This window comes from Pseudomyrmex gracilis, unplaced genomic scaffold (genome assembly GCF_002006095.1).
Source record: "Pseudomyrmex gracilis isolate BER0280 unplaced genomic scaffold, ASM200609v1 scaffold_49, whole genome shotgun sequence".
In the NCBI taxonomy this organism is placed as follows: domain Eukaryota; kingdom Metazoa; phylum Arthropoda; class Insecta; order Hymenoptera; family Formicidae; genus Pseudomyrmex; species Pseudomyrmex gracilis.
In genome coordinates, this window is record NW_018020633.1 from 44,333 (window position 1) to 69,199 (window position 24,867).

Here is a 24,867-nt window from a genome sequence, read left to right on the forward strand (position 1 = left end):
GACATGTTTACGTGATTGTCATCCGTAAACGCTAAAGCGATTGCGCATCGGTCAGTGCATACGAACGAGATTCGTTCGATGGATCCGTAGCTTATGTGTGTTCAGACCGGAGAACAACTCGTATGTCGCATTTGATTACAGACATTTTTTTAACTCCACCATCGGCGAATCGTGTCAAGTTGAATTAATCAATATAGTCCGTAAAACAAGCAAAATTTATTGTTGAACAAAATTGAAATTTATTTATTTCGTTTAAACGTCTTTTATGTAAAGTGTAAAAACAAGTTTTTCTCTTTTTCTCGCTTTCTTTCTCACACGTACGCACAAAGATTATTTTAATTCTTATTTTAATTTTATTTTTTAGCTCATTATTATTATTATATGTTATTTAACGCGCGTCGTTTATATTAATGTACCATAATTACACAAATGGTTTGGCTTTTGCGAAATTAAATGATTCAGAGAGAGATCAGCAAATTACATTATTTGAACCGAACAATACAATGCTGACCATCCGGAATCCTGTTGCGCGTGCACAAGCGCGTAAGACAATGGTCTCGCACACTCACATCTCACAGATGTTCGTAGAATAATATAGGATATTATGGTAGGAGCGCACACAGTTGCCCCGCAAAATCGCGCACGTACACTTCAATGGTTCGTTGTACTCGAGATAAGACAGAGAGAAATAGGAATTTAGATAATTTCCAATTTATATTTACAAGTAACCTCAAGTAATTTGATATGTAGAAACATTTTTTTCCATTCTTGATAAATTTTTAAACAATTTACATTTGTTTGTCTGATAGTTCGTGGAATAGATTAGAAAAGCACTTCGGAACGTTCGCACTCAAGTGGTTTTATAAAAACTGTTTTATTCGCTAGTTATCTCACAAGAGATTAGATTTTCGCGCGAGTAACAACGCAAATGCACAATGTGCAACGGCTCGCTTCTCAGAATTTCTCGCTTTGCAGTCGCGGCGGGTATTAGCTCGAGTTACAGAGACGTTGGCGTCTTCGGAGTTGCAATTGCACGGCAGAAGCAAAGTAATAACTCCTATTGCACGTGGAACATGATTGCCTCGTACTGTTGCGATGTCCGCGAAACGGAATGAAGAGAGGACCTGCTTCTGACTGAGAAACGAACAACCCGGTCTATCTCAATAACTGCTTCCGTAATTGTGGCAATTAATGGTTTATCCTCGTGTCTAGTTATCCATTATGCGTTATTCCAGATGCACACTAATGATCCAAGAGAACGAAACAATTATTTCAAATCGGTACCTTTAACATTAGTTTACGTACCACGGCTGTTAATTATACAAAATCTATAGAAGACAGTACGCGCATATTCGACGTATCAAACATTACGTAAAATATGTATATAATATAATAATAATATTAATATCGTATTTCAACGCACGCGCACAAAAAAAACAACAATAAAATATCTCATATTTCAGTGGATCTATTATATCGCGGCACAATAAATATTCCCGCGTGTCTGTTCTCGTATTAATTTCATTTGTCTGCGAGTGGTAGACACGGTCAGGCTTAAAGGATCTGGAAGTACTGTCGTTTGACCATTATGGTGTGTGTCTGTGTGTGTGCGGTCTTGGAAGCGGCTCGTTGCGTCCGCAATCGCGCGTATTAATCGATTCCGTTCTCGGGAATACATCAAGCAGAAGACGGCCGGAGACCAAAGGGTCACCGCGCACCTCGTGTGCGAAACGAGCCTTTGGTGCCGTAAGCCGGCCAAACGGAATGCATGACGTTTCTACGATCCATGATGCCTTTTGTGGAGCTGTTCAACGTCAATGGCAATCCTCTATATAATGCATACACACACACACACACATATATATATATATATATATATTTCAAATGCGCACCGAGAGAGCTGTTTTTCTTTTGCGGGTATAATATCACCGTGAGATGCCGGGAGGCATTTATGACATGAGATATAAAATGTATTTGTATTGAGCTGTAGACGAAAGTAACGTATTGGAACACGTCGGCGATAACAGTTCCTATGCATGATGTACAGATATTGTCAAAAATAACTATACGAGTGTTATATTATTCCTTCACGGACATGAGTCTTTTAAACCCATTCAAAAATCGCGCAGTGGCGTTTCTAGTAAAAATTAGTTTTTTTTTTTTTTTTTTTTAACGCTTATATCTTCAAAACTGTTAGAGATTTTTTCAATTTGTTTTTTTTTCGACGCAGAATCGTTCAAACTTTCGATTCAAAAAAAAAAAAAAAAAAAAAAAAAAAAACAAAATTGAAAATAGATTTTTTTTAAACGCTTATATCTTCGAAACTACTAGAGATTTTTTCCATTTTTTTATCGACGCAGAATCGTTCAAACTTTCGATTCAAAAAAAAAAAAAAAAAAAAAAAAGAAAAATAAAATAAAATTGAAAACCGAATTGACTTTTCGCGTAGATATTTGATTTTAAAGTCGCGCGAATCTCACAGACCCAGATCAAGAATGTGTGTTGACGTATTTTCGCTCTCACGCAATTATACACTACTATTATATAGTATAGCGTCGAGTGTGTCTGAAATAAATACGAGGTGCGCTATAGTGTGAAACAAGTGCGACGCGGAACGAACGAAGCGACGGTAACAATGAAGCGCACTTTGGTGAAACGCGTTTGTTCGTGCGATGAGAAACGTCCAAAAATCCAATCCAATAAAGTAAGGTGAGTAAACAGTCGAGCAAGACGTGCAAATATTCCGGAATATTCGGTCCGGCCACATATTCCACCGACGAGAAATTCTAGTACTGTTAATGCAAACTTTTCAATCGTCTCTACATGTTTGATTTACAAAATTTGGATAATATTTTCCCGCTTTGCTAATAGAAATTAGTAAAACGGAAATTAGAATACACCGAGTCCGCTGCATCGCGGCATGATTCTCTAATTTACATGCGCAAAGAAATCGAACTCGCATCAAAGCATTTGTACATGTGCATTTTTTTGTTGAACACACGGCTCGATTGTAAATAATTACAATTGTTGAAACTTCTTGATGGTATTATCCCGCGTGGTATCTCATTACGACGAAATTATATTGCGTGTACACACAATACAGGACAGATAATACACACAGAGACATTCGATCTCATTTGCGATGCAGGCCGAGAAGTTTTGCACTATCCGGATAACGAAATATCCTACTCGCATAAATGTTTGAATCAGACAGTTTTATTAGATTAGGGAACGGCGGAGAAAGCTCCGCCGGATTCGCGCTTGACAAGTATTGCATATTTTATGGAATATCGTTACTTAGAAACACGTCTTCACCTCCGTAAGTGAGTTTATTTGACGGATTTCCTTCGTAATTGTTGTTTACAATGTTCGCGACGTATCTGCAAAATTAGTGTTTCACTTGCCACTGTTTCGGTTTAAAGTAACACATAACTATGTACGTATTGCGTCCATATTCTCCTATAATTATTGCCGCGCCATCGTCGTGCATTCCACTCGATATCTCTTGTTTCCTTTTCCGTTTCCGCGGCGCACGACGCGACAGTCCGACCAAAATTAAAGCGTCTCGCAATGAAGTTAAGGGGTCCCGGCACATTTCTGCACTTCCCCTTTAGTCCGTCGGGAGGAAGTTCGCCCGCGGACAAAGACAGTTTCGCGACGAAACGAAAAAAAATAAAGCGCGGAGAGATGGAGGTGCACGTCCTTTCGACCCAAACTACCCCTGCGTTGTTCCCCGACCGCCAATGGCCACGTTCCGCCCTGAACACTGGTTAGTACTGTCGCGGTGCGACACCATTTCTCCCTCTCACCCTCTCTCTCTCTCTCTCTCTCTCTCTCTCGCGAACGACCACACGCGTCAACGAGCGCGTAGGTGATCACGGACACACGTACACACAAACAAAATGGCGTATTCACTAAAAGGGTACGAACACAGAATACGAGCGGATACAATGCGTGCTCGTTGAGGGCGGTATAGTGAGTAAATGGACACGGATCTGGCGCCGAAGACATGCCTTTCCTGCCGTGCCACGAGATAATATTGTAAATCGATGACTGCCCTTGGAAAAGTTGAAATTGTTTTATCTTCAACGGAACTAACTTCGATGTAACGAGCGTAACTTTGTTGTAAGTGCAATAAGAACCAGATTGTTCTCACGTCCTTTGAAAGCCGCGACGCGAAGTGAAAGGGACGATTGATAAATATCCGTTATCGCGCGCCAAAGTGTAGCCACTGGCGGCATCAGCGTTTGACATTTGTTCTTCCGTCGTCAACGACAACAGCAATGTGATATACTATCGTTATCTATGCGTCGTTTTGGATACTTATCAATCATCTCATGTAACATCATGTAATACCAATTTAATTTTTTCTTGTTGCATGAAACCGCATATATATGAGATATTCTTTTTTCGCATATTCTTTTTTTCTACTTATTGTTTGGTGAATCTTGCGTTCTGCAAAACTCAATTGTGAATTTGGCGAATGTGGCGAAGTAACGTGGTTGAGCGTGTAAGAGGCGAAAAACACCGTTCGATTACAGCGTGTAATATATAGTTCTATACTCTCTCACACACATACATACATAGACACACAAGGGAGAAGTACCCGCCTCCTAAATTCTCTTAAGCCTGCTGAGTGAAAAAGGGAAGAAGACCGAGAGAAAGAACTCTCTGATTTGATAATACCCTGTGGATTTCGCGGTGGGTTTGGTGTTTCTTCGTGATTTATTCTGTGATCGTGTGTATAGAGGGCAAATGAATTTTTATGAACCATCCACTGATCAATGGTCTCTCCGAAGATTTAAATGGAAGACTGTCGTGCAGAAAAGCATCAGTCTTTCGCATTCATGCAAAATCAACGCTAAATATTGTTTCCTGTGCTTCTGACTCTTAACTATACACTACTTTTGTGTACATTGAAAATACGAACCGTACTGTTTCTGTTTCTTCGGTTCGGAGGTTTGATTTAAGTTCTACTTTCCGGTCCATTGGGAATCCATCTGACGTAAGATCGCGACTGAATAGTAACTACATGCACTTAAATATTTTAACAAAAGCTTTTGCGCGAAAGCTGCTCATTTAACATGAGTTTTTTTCGAGATTTTTATTAAAACTTAATATCTAAAGCGAAGAGGAAAGAAAGAGAGAGAGAGAGAAAGAGAGAGAGAGAGAGAGAGAGAGAGAGAGAGAGAGAGAGAGAGAAAGAGAAGATTAGATTGTAAACAATTAAACAAGAAAATATTCAGAAATATATTAGCAGAGATATGTTAGCATGATACAAAAAAAATAAACGCTCATAAAAAGAACGTATATAACAAAATAATTTAATAAATAATACCATCTAGTTTTCACATACAGATGAACGACAGAATAATAGCAAACGAAAATGAGAGATGATAAATGTGGAGCTAGAAACGAAGCTACTTTTTATCTTAAACTACAATGCTTTGCGAGGTAGAAATGCAAAAAAAAAAAAAAAAGAAAAAAAATAGTGAAAAGTAATATAACATGAGAGAGAGAAAGGTGAAACAAATTTAATAAATATATATTAGTGTTTTTATACAAATGTGTCTTTCATACGTGCAATTTTTAATTAAGTAAAAGATTATACATATTTATGTTCATATAAAACATATTTGTACAAAAATTATAATATTGAGATAGAATATGTTCAGAAAGAGAAGAGACAGAGAGAGAAATGAAATGAGTACTTATTATATATTTATGGAATGCAGTATTATTTTATTATATATATTACGCAATATTTGATTAATAACTTTCTATCGTCCGCTCTTGCTTTTTCATCGCGATGCGATGATGAAAGTTTTCAAGTAAATGCGCGTGATGTATTTTCGAACTGTAGTCTCGCTTGCATCACCGAATGAGACAGGGCGATATTACTTGTCGTCTTTGTAATTTTCGTACACAGCAAGTGGACAGCAAACATCGATCCCGTGCTGCACGATGCATTGCGAGGGACAGGCCGAGATGATGGGGCCTCTGTAGGGGTGGTAGTAGTTACCAATATAACTTTTCAGAAAACGAGTGCGTCGCTTCCCGCGGCGAATCGCATTCGTCAGTCGTCGCTTCCGCTTGCTCCATTTTTCGTCCGGTCTTCGTCGCCTGGCCTGAAAACGGTCCCCTCTTCCTCCGTCGGGATGTAATAACTCTACATTTCCCGGTCCGACGACGTCTCGCCGCGACAAATAAAACACGCCGCTACTAGACCGAACAAATCGACTTTCCGTCCTTGCTCATCTATTAGAGCAAGATCGATGACCGAGTATAGATCGGAGTCCAAGACCTCTGGAAAAGCGTGTGGCAGTCGTTGGCCAGACATTGCTGTTTGCTTATCCAAGTTTCATCAATTTTTCTTATTTCCTGATACGATTATATACCTATACATGCACAGCGAACGATTTTGATCTGATTTTTGTTTGCGATTGTTGTCTTTTGAAGTGTGAACAAAAGAAAAACAGATGGTCAAAGTGAATTTTTAGAACAGCTTGTTAAAAGTATTCCAGAGTTTATGTGTATACATAAATCGAAGGCATGTGCTCATTTAAAATACAAGTGCCTTTTTAGTCAAATCACTGTTACACGAGATTTTTCAGTGAACTGTATGAAAATAATTGGCCGCTAATGAATGCACTTTTAAGATTGCTCTGTTTGACCTGGTTTTACATCCGAATGGCATTTGAAGTAGTCGGGGGGATACGTTGCTATAGAAACCACAATTAGAAGACTATAATAGAAGCATTTATTTACTCTATTAGCTCTTTCGCTGGCGTTACGCAATGTCATCATTTATCCTATGAATACATATGTACCTTACGAATTATTTCACGGAAATGAAATCTTTATAGTAGAAGGCGAATCGTCAATCTTTTTTTTGCCGATAAAATTTTCCATTTCCCGCCGAAGCGTATTACCCACTGTCTTTATACTTCAATCAATCTTTCGAAATCGAGTTGTTCCGAATTTTATCCCTTGATTTCAGTTGGCACGTGTGTGTCGCAGAAGAGTGGCGAAGAGAGGTCGAAAAGATAAGAAAGAAAAATGCTCACGCAGCCAACATCCTCGCGGGCGGATCCTCGCGAATTTTGCCGCGTCAGGGGAATTCTCGCAGAAGTACGGGGTCCCGATCTCGCGCGAATATTCCCCGATAAAATATTCTTAACTGGTCGCGCGCGCGGTCGTATTTGAGCGAAGGGCGGCGCCCGTTGGCAGATACGTCGGTGCGCACTCTCCTCCCCCCTCATTTTCCTTTCCTACTGACATAGCGATTCTTATCTCATCGTCCGCCCAAGATCTCGCGATATCTTCCCGCCAGATACGAGCGGGGAGATTCAATTATTGCTCTGAGACCCAATCCTTTAAACGCTCTCCGAGCCACTTTCGAGATAACTCGTTCCGATATTATTTCTTTTATTCGAGGAACGATTGTGCCCGCTGTCGTTTCTCATACCTCGTCTTGCATTTTTCAGTGTCTCCGAGAAAACGCGAGCGAGATAATAAATCGGAACGAGATGTAACTTAATTATTGCACACATTGAACATTTAAGATTTTACAGTGACTTAAGTGACATTGTGTGGCGCGGCAATTTCAAAAGAAATTGGATACCGAGGAATAATTATTCCCCCCCGTGAAACTTGTGCAAACTGCCGTAAAGCTACTTTAAATCACTACGGCGAACTCTCTCTCGTTGTTATAGTTATTTAATCGGCTAAAAGACGGGAACATCTGCTGTGTTAAGGCGCGGGAATTCGCTGCAGTTTCCGCAGTTTAGAAAGCTAAAGTGCCGGGGTTAGTAGTTGGAGGGCGTGATGGAGGGTTTCTACGAGGGATGATAGAAGGGAAGTCACGCATGTGGCATTCGTCAACGGCCCAAATATACCAGAGTGCTCTGTCTTCCGTCAACCGGATCGTTCGCGCCTTATTAGCTCCCGTTCTGGTTTCACAGGTTTCTGAAGAGCATCCGTTAACGCTGCACAAATAATTTCCCCGGCGTAATAATTGTTCGTGCACGCTACGATCCAATAGAGAATCGCAGGATCTAATAGAGCCGCTTTAAAGGAATTAATTCTCAAGGAACAATTAAAAAGCCAATATCCTGCGGAAAAGAAATTCTTGTCTTTTAACAAAATATATAAAATATAATTGAAAAATATTAGATACTCTGAGTTTAAAAAAAAACAAAAAGAGATTTTCTCTTTTCGAGTACTTGTATTTTTTCTTTATTTTCACAAAGTCGAAAAAAATCAACACTTTTTATCAACTGTTGACATTAAGATGTGTGGATTGCCGATGTGAATGTTCGGAATCAGAAAATGTGATGTGATCATAGCAGATCATAAATATTCATTAAGTTGCTCGCTAATATTTTAACATTTAACTCTCTTTCAACCAGATCTCCTTGAATTTACGTTTCAAGATTGAATGAATATCTCTCTCGTCTTTCTTGCTTCTTCGAAATCGGTTCGCATGGCTTCCCTCACTTCGTCGCCGGAGCTTGCTTCCGGAACAACTGTCGTTCTCGGGAGTTTTGATAATATCTCGCCTCGGGCAATAACCGCGACGTGTTATTTTTCTCGTTCTTAACTAAGATGTCCTGAGGCAATAACCGACGTTTCAATTTTAACGGCAAGACTCTCGAGGTCACAAAAATATTCCAACAAAAACCTGAATAAATTCGCGCTCAAACATAAAAAAGTCTGGTCGCCAACCAATTCAGGAAAATATCAAATATATCAATAATATTATTTGATTGTAAAACTTTTGTAGCGCAGGATGACAACGCAGTCACCGCAAAACTTATTACTTATCTCGAATAAAGTAATTATACTTTGAACTTGTAATCGAGTGGCGAGTACGCTTTTGAAAATCTAAAAAACTACTCGTAAACCGTCTGTCACATTATCGAAATGTCGGCAAATTTTCGTCTTTGGATGTGTATTGGAGCGCGGTGATATCGATATATAGCGTGCCGTATTCAGAATTTCGACCGCGTCGGTGATGTAGAGCATCATCGTATTACTGAAAAGTCGGTCGTCTATTGGAGATGACAAATCTCGCGCGGCTACGAGAGCGCGCGAGCGCGGGAGTACACACTTCGGGTGTCCGTTTATGCAAATTGCCACTTACGTGGCGAAAACGTTTTGCGGCTTCTATCCGCATGAAATAAAGCGTATAACAACGGCCGCCCATCATGGCGTGTGGTATTTCGCTCGGACGCACACGCGAAAAATCCAGTATTGAAATATGTACGTATACGGAGTGTTTCCATAATATCGTGTATATATCAGTGTATGAGGTCTATTTTCGAGAAATCCCGGAATTGCTATTTTCTCGACGAACTTTCCGGAAGAAAAAAAAAGAGAAAAAGAGAGAAAGAAAGAGAGGGACGGAAATGTTGCACTTAGAAAAATAGTAGAAAAAACACGAAATAATAAATCGCAGCACCCAATTCAGTGAAAAAAACATTCATATTTTTTTGCAAAACGAGATTGTATCTTGTGAAGATGTTGTGTTGAAAACTTGCAAATTGAACATTCCATCTCCGGCAGAACACACTGCGCACACGTCTACGAGTTCGATAAATGTTTTTCCGTATTAGTGTGTGAGTATCATCAGAATCCCGAAAACATTATACCGCCAATATTCTCGCATTCATAGCGGTCCTTATCGACCACAGAGTCGTAAATCATGGTTACGTTTAGCCCATTGCTCGGGATAGAGCCCCTTACCACGAGAGGGTGTAGCGAATCCCTCCTCTGAGCAATTACGGGCTATGGTAAAGCCTCGAGGGTCCAAACGAGCAGAATACGGCGTGTTTGAAAGTATATGATCTACCTGTGGAGGGATAGTTATTTGTGTGTGTAGGTCTGATATAATAAAGCAATTTAATAAAGATAAATCTATCAGAGCTACACGCTTGATAAGGGCGGTGTGAGAGATTAGTTATTTAATATATTGAATATTCAGATATAAATCAGTAGAACTTAATTTGTGGATGTATAGTATGTTTTTTGATATGATGAGCACACGTAAAGAATGTTGCTTTTCTTGAAAATTAATTTGATAGAAACGCGTTATTTCTCTTATCTCTCGCAGACGTGTCCCGATGAGCAACTGAAAATATCGTTTCACTTCGTTTAACACGTTTCCGTACGTCTCCGCCGCACGAAATGGCATTAATATTTAAACACAAAGCATATATAATGCTCCGAGCACTTCGAGTTCATGCTTACTTCGTGCGCGAGACGAGTTGCGTTGAATAAAATATTAACTGCCAATTTGAGCGGCGTCCGGAACTTCTCCCGAGGCGCCAAAACGAGACGTTTATACGCATCAGACAGGACGACGGTGTCTCCGTCATGTTGCACCCGAGTGCCGTTATTTACAATCTTCCTGGATATGTGTGTACGAGTGCCTTCCGCGGGTTGATGGACGGACGAGCGCGCATACCGCGCGTGCGTTTCCCGTTCAAAAAATCGCGAGATGCACACATCGGATAAAATACCAGAACTCCATTTCGTCTGGAATTGCAATTTTGCGGGATTCAACCTATGGTTCCTCTTCCGCGACGCGTCCCGCGTCCTTCCTCCTCGCGCTCGCTTGTTCTCACTCCACGTTCTCTCTTTCGCTGCCTTTCTACATCGGGGGCGCGGCGCGCGCGGCGTGCATTATATCAACGTGAATGCGCGCACCGGAGGATGGATGCCCGCGGGGCGGGCGAAAATATATGTGGCGCTTCTCTCTGGGAAAACAACAGGCTGCTGCGAGCATGACGCGCATCTTCAGTCGGAAAATTCACTCAAAATGTCGTTGCCGATCGCGTAGAGGGAATCATTGCTCGCGGCGCGTCGCGTTCCTCATGACGATGACGGGTACAAAGTGATCCAATTAGAACTTCACCAGCGCAAAACGGTTGAGCGATTGCTAGTTAACTTATTAGCGAAGTTGTGTCGATTCGTCTCCGCGTTTCATTTCCGCGCGGGTGAATAATTTGTCGAATTAACGACCGCTCGGAAATTTGCGGTGACGAAATCCCCGCGCGCACACACGCGCGCTTGATAATCAATAATGAGCGAACTGCCCACCAGTCATATTTACGGCAAAACAAATTTTTTTGTAATCTGTCGTTGCTGCTTTTTTTTTTTCCGGCGAGATTATAAAAATATATTTTGCTCTCAAATTTAAAACCATTATACGCGCGCACATATTAGATGTTGCTCTTCTAATAATATTATAGTACTATAACAATATGCATGTATTGTTTTTTATATAACAGATGAAAATGTGTTTACGTACGATATACAATGTTAACAAAGTTTTATTTGTATCAACATAAAGTGCTACTATGCGCATAACTAAGCGACGTAAAATTACATGTACGTGTGTGTATGTGGTTAATAATTTAAAAGTTACACTTGTTGGACTCGACATGCAGCTCCGCAAATGTAATTGTGTCAAAGAATAAATCTAAAATGTTATTTAGCACAAACGAAAAATGGATCTAAAATTTCGCCAGACAACAACGGGAGAAACACAATTGTATAGTACGTAATAATACGTATATACATTTAGCGACTTTTACGACAAATCCTGCTTTGTTGTGACAGAAGAGAAATAATGTTTCGCTTCTAACCTTTTTCCCTGTTCTTCTGGTGGTCGGGACTCGTGTATCAAAGTCTTTCTATAGTATGACGCAGTCCTTTCGCGGATTCTCATGTTTCTCCTGTTGAGGAACTCGGCCACGTGGCAATTTTGTTGAGTAGCTTGTACGTCACGACTTTCGGTGAAGAAACGCGTTCTAGCTTTGTGACCCTTTCCGGTCGCTTCTTTGTTCCTACAAAACGTAAGACAAATTTATGGTGGCCGTTACTTTTAACGATAATTAAATGCGCATATAATCGCGACTTTCTGTTTCCGCCTAGTGGCACCATTCTAATGACCGTCTCCGGTAGTATCTTGATTCTCTCAATTTTTATGGAGCTTATAGTTGGATTTACCGAATAAATGCGAGATGTTCTTCAAAGGATTACATTCGTGCGCGAACGTGCCAAGTAGTTTCGTCCGGCGGCCGTGGAAAATTACTTCACTTGCGCGGAGTGATACACTTTATTAAGAATGTGCAATATTAATATTGTTTAATTAGTTTTTAACTGAGAAGATAAGCGAGCTCGTTTCCGACGAAACGATGCGGGATGGCGTATACTTCCAGGCAGACTTTAAAAAGAAAATATTCAAAGAGGGTAATTACACATGGGCTTCTGAGCAGTTTCAGATAACAAGCAGAAAGTTTATCCTTTGATGTAAGTAAGAGAGCATGGGGCGGATGGGCTACAAAAGGAAGGAAAGGAGCAAAGCTGAGGGCACTACTGAGACTTAACCCTTATGTTAAGTTTATGAGGGGCAGCTTCCAAGCTCGCAAGCTCGGAAATGCTGGAGGAACCGTAAGTATGGCAGCGGCTGGAGGGTGGACAGAAGTGAGATGGGAAGTGAATTAAGCTTGTGTAAGCCGCCTACGAAATTATAAGTGAGATAATACCGCTGACTTCTTCAGAGGAAATACCGCTGCACAAAATGCCCTATTTTGTCTCCTCATTTCCTCTTTTCACGTCGAGATATTTGTATTTTTCTTTTGCGCGCTCACAAGTCTCTCGATATGATCGAAACGATACGATCGAGCAGCAATGCGAAATAAAAGAAATCGCGATCTTAAAACTTTGACAAATAATATTTCTTCGAAATTTTGCCATGACTATCGTATGCCGACAATTGTTCAACGTGAACGAGAGTGCGAGTTTGAAGAACTCTTCTCTGTTCGCATCATTGTGGGCCAGAAATTGCACATGTCTGATTCGACTCGACTATTTTTTTTTTTTTTACTTGTCGTTTTTCATACCGTATCAATAGTTTCATCGCGTTGCAACACCTTGCGGCGATAGCGCCGTAAATCGCCCTCATTGTTCCGCCATGTAACACGTTGCCGCGATCGCTCCAACGTTCATCTATGGATTCAAAATATCGAACGTATCGATGGATTGTGCGAAACTGTATTGGAGCACTTCTCGCGATATAAAATCAGGCTGCGAAGATTGCTTTCAGGAAACACCACGCTCGGCGTGGTATAACTACGGGCATGTGTATGCGCATCGATCACGGAAAGTGTGATGTATTTCATCCAAATGCGCGCGGGAAATGTTCCAAAAGGCCGGCGGTGTAACATATTTACGAAACAGTTTTTAAAGTCGTTTGCGGCGAATCCTTTCTTGTACGTGCCACACTTTAGAGAGAAACTCCGGAGGAGTTCTCTCACTCCAACTCTGAAATAATTCACGTTAAAACCAACCCTGTTACGGGACGACGAAGATAATCCGTGATTTCGTCGGAAGAAAAGAAAACGATTTATCAATGAGGCATTATTTTCATCGTCCGCGCTCACGTTTATGTCAATTTTGATTGATGCTCCCGTCCCAGAGATATCGATAATGTTGCCAACAATCGAATCGTCTTGCTTTCACAGAGAAACGTGGGTAGGATTAAGTGACATGGGTAATCGCTAATCAATTACAAGCGGCACAATCATCGCGCGATTACCTGCGCCGCCAGACGCGAAATCGTTCTCATATAAATCACACGACAGCCTCAGCCACGAGGAACGGGAAATCTGCAGAGCCTTGTACGTACCCAGAATCTCTGCATGTTCTGACCTGGAGGGTTAGGTTGATCCTATCCTCTTTCTCTCTCATTCTGTCTCTCTCTCTCTCTCTTTCCTCATCTCTCATCTTCTTCGCTATCACTCGCTAACACAGCTAGAGAAGACCTAACGTTTAAGCTTCTTCCTTCACCTTCCTTTCCTATCCTATCCCCTATCCCTTTACGTTTTCTATCTCCCTTTCACTCGCTGTACATTGACGAGATGTCAAAACCAGGTGTTCCCATATTCTCTCCCTCTCTCTTTCTCTCTCGTAGCTTCTCATCCCTAATTTCTGCCATCAAGACTCAGAAAGTCTAATACTCTGGATTATCGTTCTTACTTTTTGAGCTTAGTATATATAACGAGCGTTGCTTCCTAAAGATTATCTTGATGCGTACATGATGCTGTAATGCGCGTCGCAATTATTTTGAACAGTTTTAAAGAGAGAGAAGAAACTCGTAGTTTAATAATTTAGATAATACTTCTCTGTGTATTTCTCTCCGTACTCTGACGACACGCGTCTTTTCAAAGAGAGAAGAAAAAGAACAATTTTTTCTAATTAAATAATAACATGTAATCACAAACTAATTGCAGTTAATTTGACGATTATAATTAGCGTTAGAATTTTATATTCTCATCACATAGAGACATATACAGACAAAAGCGTGATGGCAGCTAAAGAGGGAAACTCGCTTTGATAATAGAAAACGCGAATAATGGCCGCTTGATAGCTCTTTTTTATCCATGCAATCATAGCGATCGATTAACGGTTGCGCGTGTTGGTCTCTGGTTGTCGTTTCTAAAAGTGGAACGCCCCATAAATTTGTGTCTGCTCTGTGCTTCGACGGGGTATTCAATTTTTTCGTTGACGCACGACCGCATCGTTTTCTCTCGCTGCATCATAATTTTTGTTTTTGTTCTTGTTTTCGATTGCATTTCAATTTTGCTTTCTCTTCCACACCTGGATTCTCCTTATCGTAGCGGCTTTATGAGATAATTTCTAAAACATTGCCGTATCTTTTTCTATCTTCGTGGCTCAGCTAATTTGTCTGTTGTTACAAATGGGGATCGTGTATTCCAATACAGTACGTAAATCTAGAAAAATCGAGTAAATAAGTTCTTCAGGAATATCATGGATGTTCATTTTAATAGTAGTTTTTAGAATGTGTATTTTATCTAACACACGTTTTTATATAGAAGATATAGAACGAGTGAAAAAATCGAAAAAACACATCATAGTCGACAGGGATTCTGATTGAAATGTATCTTGACAGAGTTATAATTTGTCGGGCGTGACGCGTCAGTGACAAATGTTCACATTGATATGAACGTCTGGAGAATAACGTTTAGAGGACAGTAAGAACACTTGACAGAACAGAAAAATGATAGTGCCACGCCGGGTTAAAACAGCAGCTCGAAGAATAATGATCAGAAATTTTGTTAGTTTACGACTTACGCAAAGGGAAGGAAGAATCATCCTTTCTGATGTTCTTTTCATCTTTATATGAAAACACACTTTGTCGATACGACTTGCGTGCAAGAATTACTTTGTCGCGAGAAAAATTCAAGTGAAATATAACGCGAGCGAGTTTGCTTTTATTATAATTATTTATATATATGTTGATATTTTATAAAATAATAATTTTATTCGCAGAACACACATTTTGCGAGAGAAAAAAAAATATATTCAATGCTTTAGAAGTAAAAAAGGTAACGCGTTTGCGCTTGTGCACGTCACGATACCCAGTCTTAAACGAAGTCTTGAATATATTTCCTGAATTATGCTTGGACAAATATTATTATCGTCGTTGCAACAAAGGACCGGGGTTCATTGTGTATTTTCATCCCACCCTCGACGCGAGGGTCCTTTCAAGAGGTCACGAGCAATTTCCCCTTTGCCTTCTCTAACTCGCGAACAAAAAAGCGATTTGCATCGTATAAAAGAACGTCTGATGAAGGTGCGAGGAGGTCAAGAGAATCGGCGCTATTAGTGACAGTGGGAACAACTTAGTTTCTTAGTTTAGTAGGAAATAGACAAAAAGAAAAGAAGAAGATGTGAAAAGCGCGCACGTACATACGTTAGAATATGTGTATACAAATATGTGACAATTACGCGTTCTGGCAATTGTTTTACGTCGAGTCACGTCATGAATATTTTTCATCGCTTTATATGTACACGTTTCTCTTTCCTTTGTATTTCCTTTTGTATTTTTTTTTGTCGATGAAGTACGATCGCGAGTGATATATTTTTATCGGCCGCAAGTTCTGGCACCGCGAATGATCGGAAGTTTTGCAGGCGGGTCACGTGCACGAGGATTTGTGATTTTGATCCTAATGTGCCCTACTCCTCCTGGGTGTAATAACTTCTGTTTCATACAACTCCGGCTCTTGGCGCAATACAACGGTCTCATTCCAGTAACGTTGCTAGACATTGGTCATGCATCTATTTCCGCGAAACTTTTACAACTCCAACGACTTTTTCCTGTAGCAATTTGTCTTCTTTCGTTGTAATAAGTTTTCCAGTCTCATTTTTTTGAATCGCGTTTGCTCGTCATCGTCACTGAACGATTTAAATTCTTCAACAAATGTCGTTTTCAATAAAAACAAAAAAATGTCAGACAGATCGTTACTGTTATTCATCTGATAAATTTCTGATTCTCTTCCAAATATTGTTGTATCATTGTCAAACACATCATGCAGATCTTTCTAAATATATTGCAGCATGTGCTTTGTTATAGTTTTTGCAATCAAAACTGAATACAACAACAACAAATATTTAATTGCGTATTTACTCTATTACGCTCATTTTATAGAGAGTCTTTAATCATGGTATTTATGATGACCTAATAAATTTTGCGAGTGTTTGCGCGACGCCAGCGTTACAGAGAATATATCACGCGAAGGATAATTAAATGTACGCAGACACAATGCGCTAATGGCGTTTTGCTAATTGCTTTCTTCATCAGAATAAATTTGTCGAAGTTTATTTCTTCGATAAGCATTTTTCTTCGTTCGACGATCGAGTTGAGCATGTTGAAATAGAAATCCGCACAAAATACCTCATCAGCTTCTGAATAAATTTCTTATCGCTTTGAATTAAGTTCAGAGTTGAAAAAAGTTCTCGATGAATTTTGTCGCCTCGGTGGACATGACGATTTCGTTCTGAGCGATTCATTAGCGACGCAATATAACGATTATGTCTTTATTAGTAAAAATCTCTTGCCTCGCACGCGCTAACGCCAATGAGGGAGAAATTCTCATGCACTCGCTGATCGAGGCTCATTGAAAGTTTAATTTCCAAACGAAATACTCTGCAATAATTTAATGACAGAAGTTTCTTCTATTGAATCCGTTTGCGCACACATATATCGATATGTGAGAGAATTTGACTCGTTGTTATATAATCAAACAAAATTGGTTTCATTTGACGCATATTCATATATATATTTTTCTTTTATTTGTTTTAATCAATTTATAGAAAATTCCATCGAGTTATTAAATTGAGCGGGAAATCGTTTAGAATATTTGAACTTCGTTATTTCTAAATCGTATTATTTCTCTTCTCGACTTTTTTCAAAATGACACTTGCGCGAAGATGAGACTGTTGGAGAAGCCTCCTATTATGTTTTGATAATAGTTTATTTTAAGTTAAAGATTATATCTCCGACGTGGTCACAGAACTGTCCTGAGAAATGCTTGGCAGAATGTCTGCTTGTACACACACTGATGCTCGCTTTATATGCGTCTAGCTATATCCGCTTCTTTGCTACTTGAAAGTCTGACATACACAGCCGCGATCTTCTAACTATGAAAAACGGTTCAAACTTGCATACCTCTTTAAAGTTTCGCGAAAGCAATTGAGAATTTCCAGGGAAACTCTTGAGACGTGTATGAGGACGTATATAATTTTCGATTCCACGAGAGAGGTGAATTTTCGTTATTGAATTCAGAATATGACGCGTTTGGCGCATAGCTTGTCAATACTTTGTCTTATATATTTCAAGCTATTCTGAGGCATGGCAAAAGCAATTTCAATTATGCTTGAAGCTTTGCTTTTATATGTGAAGTTACAAATGTAACTTTCACGATGAAGCAGATTTCTATAACATGTGTGTATTATACGTGTACAATGTAGAAATAAATATATATTTATACAAATATAATATATATTTTAATTATATATTAAATAAATGTCTCGTCGCGAAATTACTACCTACAACACTCAGTTGAGAGGATTGGTTTGTTGTTTACTACAATAATAACTACTACAAAAATCCGTGATATTAAATTCATCGACTAAATGCAATGCGCCTTCTGCGCGAACTGTGCCAATATTACCTTTTACGAGTGGCAAGTGGAAAAATATTCGATACGGCACTTCTATTTGCGTACGTTGAAGTATCGATACATTCGAATTGATATTCAACCTGAAAATTGAGACAACATTGAATTCAAATAGGAGGTTTTCTAAACATCTAACTGATAAGCCTGACATTTTGAGAAAGTTTAGAGAGTGTCCATTTATTTTATAACTATACATATATTATACGTATACATATTGTGTATGCAATTATACAGAAAAATGGAATTTTAACAGGTATTTACACAAATACCGATATTAAATGATGTACATATTCTCTTATAACATCTTGGACTACGCTATAAAAAACACTTAATCTCAAGATCTTATTGTTAATCTGCAACTTAAAAACTCGGTCTTGGTTTTATACGCATATATAATGAAGCTACTTCTTTTTGAAAATAGGAATAATATATATCAGAATTAAATTCAAAAAATAATATATTTCTCAAGAGAAATATACATTTGTATTAATATATATGCATGCGTTGAACAGGTGCATTAATATTGCAAGCGCATTTACATTGCAATTTATTCTTTTGTAGCCACACATAATTCTTCATTAATAATTACGAGCTGATACAACAGCTCTCTGTTACCTCCTCTCTCGTCGTTCTCTCTAATCTCTCTTTCTCTCTCTAGTATATTGATAGCACGGTCGATCAAACGCGCTTCCAATCTCATTACGACGTCACGAGCGAATTACTAAAGCATGTCATGAGAGAAAATTCATCGCGACATTCAAATCATAAAAAAAGCACCATATGGCAAATTAAATTACGCCGCTTCATCTATCTTCTGGGGAATTGCAAATTTTTATCGAAAAAGTCTCTCGCAAAAATATCGCTCTGTGAAAACTACGAGACATCAAAATCCTATAATAAACGTATCTAGAAAGAAGAATTTTGTACAATGTTTGAAAGCTGCAACCACACACACACACACACATTTATTAAATGTCTTTTTAATGACATTTAGATAGATAGATTTAAAAAAGAAATATATACACATTTACATGTAAACATTAAGAAAGAGAGAGAAAGAGAGAGAGGGAGAAGAAAGTGCAAAATAAGTGGCGATGTGTTTTCGTCAGTGATAATTACACTTAATTTTAATAATTGGCACACAGTAATCGTATAGATAGATGTGCAATGTGATAATGTGTGTTTTCTTAAAACAAAAAAATATTTAATTACTAATTAATGAATATTATTACAGCGCAGGATAATAATAAATGTGCTCATTATGCGGTTTGCATAATTTATCCAAACATTTATATTATTACGAATTGCATGATGGCAATGTATTTTCAATCAGAAAGAACAAAATAGACTTCTGCAAAATAGATTCCAACAGAATTAACATATTTTCGCAGATAATTGCTCGTCTATAGAGACCATAAATTTAATTACGCGTTTAAGCCATGAAGCGTTGCAACGAGGCGTAAAAGTGAGGAACACACTCTCGGCGCAAGCCGCAGTTTTTCAGTGCATCCTGTGTGACAGGCGACGTAGCTTCATGTCGGAATTTATGTGGAGAACATGCATCCGCCTGAATTCATCGTATAAGGGCTTACTCGTGCGATATGTCACACCAACACAACCGTCGTACGAACGTATGAGTTGTGTGTATGTGAAATCGTAGATGTGCGCGCATCGGTTTTGCATTTTTCAAGCCGATAATTTATCAATCTTGTCCACCCCGATTCCACCCCAAATCCCATTCTCTAGCTGGCACGATGGCAGAACGGCAAGGGTGAAAAGAGGAAGGGCCGGTTTGGTCTACGACCGGTCGTTTCTGGCAGGAAAATAATGAGCCTCTTTAAAGACCGGAAGTTTTCATTCGCGCGAGCTTGGAAAATCGATTTTCGCACTTTGTCGAACGCGTTACTCGCACCGTCATACGTCAAAAGGCAGCCGTGCACAGATTTTACTCCCGTGAGAATGTCGGTACATTGTTGTCGAAATATCATGAATATATAGCATAGGAGCATGCATACGAAACATTTTGTGAAACTCGTTTCACGACTGTATTTTGCACTTGAAAAAAAAAATTGGATGTTTTGTTAAACGTTAAATTTTTGAAACTAAAAATCAAAAATTAATTGGAATATTTGATTTATTCTAAATAATATTATAATGCACGACATATACAATGTCGTACATTATAATATTATTTAGAATAAATCAATAAACACATGATACATGTATATCATGTTTGGTTTGCTTATATATTTATATTATATTTGAATTTGCTATGCGTCTATGTTCAAAAACGAATTTACAAATCTTCTTTCAAGTGGATTATTTTCTATTTTAAACGATAACGCGAGCTTATACGATATTTCGTGAAACAAAACTCGTGACCGAGTGGATGTGTTCATACGCGCATGCATTTGGCATAACAGTCATAGAGTATGATTAAAATAGAGTTTAGTCGAGTGGTTTCGATATAATTGTAACATTGTCACATGGTCGATGGTTTGTAACAAATTTATAACTTGTGTGTCTATTAATATAAATATGCGATTAAATACTAAAATACTACAAAGAAAGTAAACTTGTTCACACACCATGCCGTGAGTTTAATAATCTTATGTATGACGTTATATTAAATGTGACAATTTTATAATCTTATCGTTCGGGCTAATTACAAAACAAGATAAAATAATTTGAAAACTTCTTGAAAAAGAGAGAAAAATAAATTTGAAATATTTCTACCTACAGTTGCAAAAATATTTCAAATTTTTTTTCAAAATTCTAAAACAATTTCTTAAAAATAGTAAAGTATTTTTAAGCATATATTTTTTTAGTGCAATTGTATTTTTACTTTTTTTTATTGACACTTTTCTCTGTCTGTCTGTTTACCTGTTGATAATCAATGAGAAATGTATTATATATGAGAATAAATATATATAAAATATATTAAACAACTGTTAATCTTTGAATAGCAATTGAAATATATATTTGTAACGGTATTTATTTGACATATATATTGAATCTTGTTGAGAATGATGTGTTTGTAAATACTTCAATGTTATATGAAAAGTCTTCGAACAGTCTTCGCTCGTAGTCACCATCAAACATCGATTCAATACAAACGTGTTTAAAAACAGCGGTTTAGTGAACATCAAGCAATCTCAGTTAAAGTATCATTAATTCAACTAGAAATTATATTTAGTTTTTTAATTCAAGGGTTAAAAAGACAAAATGTATAGTGCATTAATGGAAGTCGGTGATCCTGATATAAATGAAGAAAGAGTGATTCAACCAGCTGAGTTTTACTTTTCTAAACAGGTAAAATAATTATAATTAATACACACTGGAATTAATTTATAACTGATTTAATAAAAGATTGAAATACTTAAGTGCTAACTACAAAATAAATGATATTTCTAGTTTATAAAAACCACCAAAACACGACTAAAAAATGGTAAACATACACTTGATATTTCAAAACTCGACTGCGACAACGAATATGTGAATTACAACAATTATTTGAGTGATATGTTGCAGTATTGGATAGAGGATTACGATTTTCATGAACAAGAACTAGTTTTCAATCGATTTCCACAATTTTTCATTTTTATTGACGGTATAAAATACTTTACATTAAATAAAACAAAAATACCAATATATTATTGATACACACACAACGAATTTCTGAATATTTATTGATAATATTATATTTAAAATATTATAAAATTATACTAAATAATTTTTATATACAATAATTTAAAATAGCTTATATATTTAAACACTTCAGAATTTAACAATACACGACAATTTAACTTGTCCGTTAATTTCATTAAACAATTTTTTTATTTTCTAATAGTTATATAACTACTTTTGTAGAATGTATAAATTATATAACATGTGATATACTAAATCATATATAAAAAATAATTTAACATTTAGAATAAAAGTAACCTACTATCAGTAAACTTAGTAGGATCAGTTTTTTTTTAACTCATGAATTTTTTATTCTTTAACATGTTAAATGCGATTAATTTTATATGACTTGCCAAAGGCGCCGGATTAAATAGTTTGTTACACGATACACACATGTTATAAATATTATCTATAGCATATAAGTAAAATATATATGTGTTTTAATATTATAACATATTAGTAAAATATTATCTATAACATATAAATTAAACTTTATTATCATGTTTTATGCATTTATTTTACTGGAAGTCACCGGTGATCTTTACGGTGCTGGTGTGCGTTTTTTCACACACACATATATATATATATATATATACATATATATATTTTACATTATGACAATATTTTACATTACATTATAAATTATATTCTATATTTTCCATAGGCTTAAGAATTCACTATATTCATGTAAAACCAAATAATCCGAAGAAAAAGCCAGTTTATCCATTATTACTGTTACACGGATGGCCAAGCAGTGTATTAGAATTTTATGATATCATACCGCACTTGGTTAAAGCAACAGACATAAACGATTTTATATTCGAGGTGATAATACCTTCCTTGCCTGGATTTGGTGGCTCAGACTGTCCCTCACACGAAAACCTTAATTGTGAATTTATAGCTGGACTTTTAGTAAAATTTATGAAAGTACTTGGCTTTAACGGATTTTATGTTCACTGTGACGACTGGTGTGTTTTGGTCGTCCAGGCAATGTCAATGAAATATTCTGACAAGTAAGGTTATATTTCCTTTATATAACATTGATATCATCGCACAGAAATGTTCTCAAAAATAGTTTTACACAGTGTACATTTTACGCAATATATACACACTTTTTACACACACTTATACTCTATCTTTTTTTATATGTATGTATCTACTATATTATATATAAATTTTAATTATAAATTGTAATTATTGCAGTTTACTGGCTATAAGTTACACTCTATGTCAAGTAGAAAATTTTTCTGATTTATCGCTCTATATAGCAACTAAACTTATGAACATTCGTGAAGCACGCGAACAATCAAACTTAAAAAACGAATGTTATTATTCTCCCACTTCATCATGTACACTCACACTTGGTACGTAACGTACATACTTACATTAGTAACTGTATGTAAAAAAATGTACATTTTTTAAATAAATTATACAAAAGACATATGTGTGTATACACTTAAGATTGCTGTATTTGGCAACGTGATATAACAATGTTTCAGGAATGAGCTTACAACATTCACCTGTTATCTTAATGATATATCTTTTTGAAAAATTTGTAAAGGATGCAGTTCATTCTGATACTCTTAAAATCCTAGAAAATTATCAATATCTTCAATTTCTTAATAATGTAATGATGTACTGGGCGACGAACAGCATAACTAACACTTTAAAAGCCTATTCGGGATATTTCACATTTAGCGAAGATGTTGACGAAAACAAGATATCACAATCGTATGTAATCTACATCACATATTGTTACATCAATTCGTAATATTATCATATTACTTTGTACTATGAACTGCAAATATGTATTTTATTTACAGTCTAAGTAACATCTATACAAGAGTGAGCTTATTTCTTCCTGAACTTTTAAGACATCACGTTCTCTGTGGTAATCAATTTACCGTTAACGGTTATCGATTTCCGGCGATAGAAGATTCTTATACTCTCATGACTGTTATTTTTAACGTTTTCAAAGATTTTTTTGATTCTTCAATGAACGTTACTGGGTCTAGATTAATGACTGAGGCTAGATTAAGAAGATCGATATGGCAACATTGAATGGTAACATAATGTTGAAATAATTTGCATTATTATTATCTAAATACAAATGCCAGATAGTATGTATGGTTGATCTATAATATCAACAATCGCCTTTAGTTTAAACGTACCTCAAGATACTAGTACTTTTGAAAACATACACAACATGTACACAACAACTAAAACCTGCGAATTAAGAAATGATGCAAACGAGAAAACATTTATTAATACTTAACAACTATACAAATCGCACAGATCAAAATTGTACACTGGCTCTCTAGTATTTAACAGTAAAAGAAATAATAAGGCTACTAAGAACCAAAAATCGAATTTAATTGGAATCATAATGTATATAATTTTTACACTTTTAATGAAAAACATATTTTGCACGTGTAGTATCCTCTTATTCTTAATAATTTTGGCGTTATTGTTTCTTAATATTTTGTTTTAACTGTAGACTAATTTCATTTTTTTAATTAAAAGAACCGTACCATATAAAACCACATCAAGATCTAGATAGTTTTTACGCAACTTTTTGAGATAGATTTTACTCGGAATAATTCCGACTCTTATTGTTTCTACTTTTTCTTTCAAAAGAATGAGAAAAAACAACACAGAGTGACAGTATTCCAATCGGAATTGATTACAAAAAAGGTTCTTTACTACCTTATGAAATATTATGAAATATTATGAAAATGTCGATTTCATGCAAAATGATTCTGATTTTTGTTGTATTTTTTCTCTTTAAGAGAAAAAGAAAATAAAATCAAAAATGAAAGTCCAATCGGAAGTAATTTTGAATACGTTTCAGATCAGCAAATTTAAGCAGAGGTATTACAATGAGGGTCATAAATATCTTTGCACATCAAATTGAACTAAAGAATGCCTTTTACTGTTTAAGATATTATTAGTTCAATTTCATGCGCGGGAGATATTTATCATATCTTTCAATTGTATGTAGATCTTTTGAAATTAATTCAGATTTCAAAAAATTCCGGTAAACAAATTTTTTATTTTTCTATTATTCTATAGAAAAATAGAAGAAAAAAAAAACGGAAAATTTTGTTAGCGGAATTAATTCTGAAACATT

General features: G+C 36.8%; 2 protein-coding genes across 2 annotated transcripts in view; both read left to right on the plus strand.

Annotated features, from left to right (window-relative positions):
• LOC109853493 (TWiK family of potassium channels protein 9-like) overlaps positions 1-24,867 on the plus strand; it is a 196,551-nt gene that overhangs the window by 37,314 nt on the left and 134,370 nt on the right. The window lies entirely within an intron of this gene.
• On the plus strand, positions 21,242-24,158 carry LOC109853501 (juvenile hormone epoxide hydrolase 2-like). Its single transcript, XM_020425688.1, has 6 exons — positions 21,242-21,362; positions 21,465-21,660; positions 22,402-22,750; positions 22,941-23,101; positions 23,237-23,468; positions 23,561-24,158. The coding sequence occupies exons 1-6, from the start codon at positions 21,276-21,278 to the stop codon at positions 23,796-23,798; spliced, it is 1,263 nt and encodes a 420-aa protein (XP_020281277.1). The 5' UTR covers positions 21,242-21,275; the 3' UTR covers positions 23,799-24,158.

Bases quoted from the DNA above. Each gene is read 5' to 3' on its own strand.
- LOC109853501 (XM_020425688.1), top strand. From the start codon at position 21,276: ATGTATAGTGCATTAATGGAAGTCGGTGATCCTGATATAAATGAAGAA. The intron at 21,661-22,401 runs GTATAAAATACT...TATTTTCCATAG, and splicing joins ATTTTTCATTTTTATTGACG to GCTTAAGAATTCACTATATT. The intron at 23,469-23,560 runs GTATGTAATCTA...TTTTATTTACAG, and splicing joins GAAAACAAGATATCACAATC to TCTAAGTAACATCTATACAA.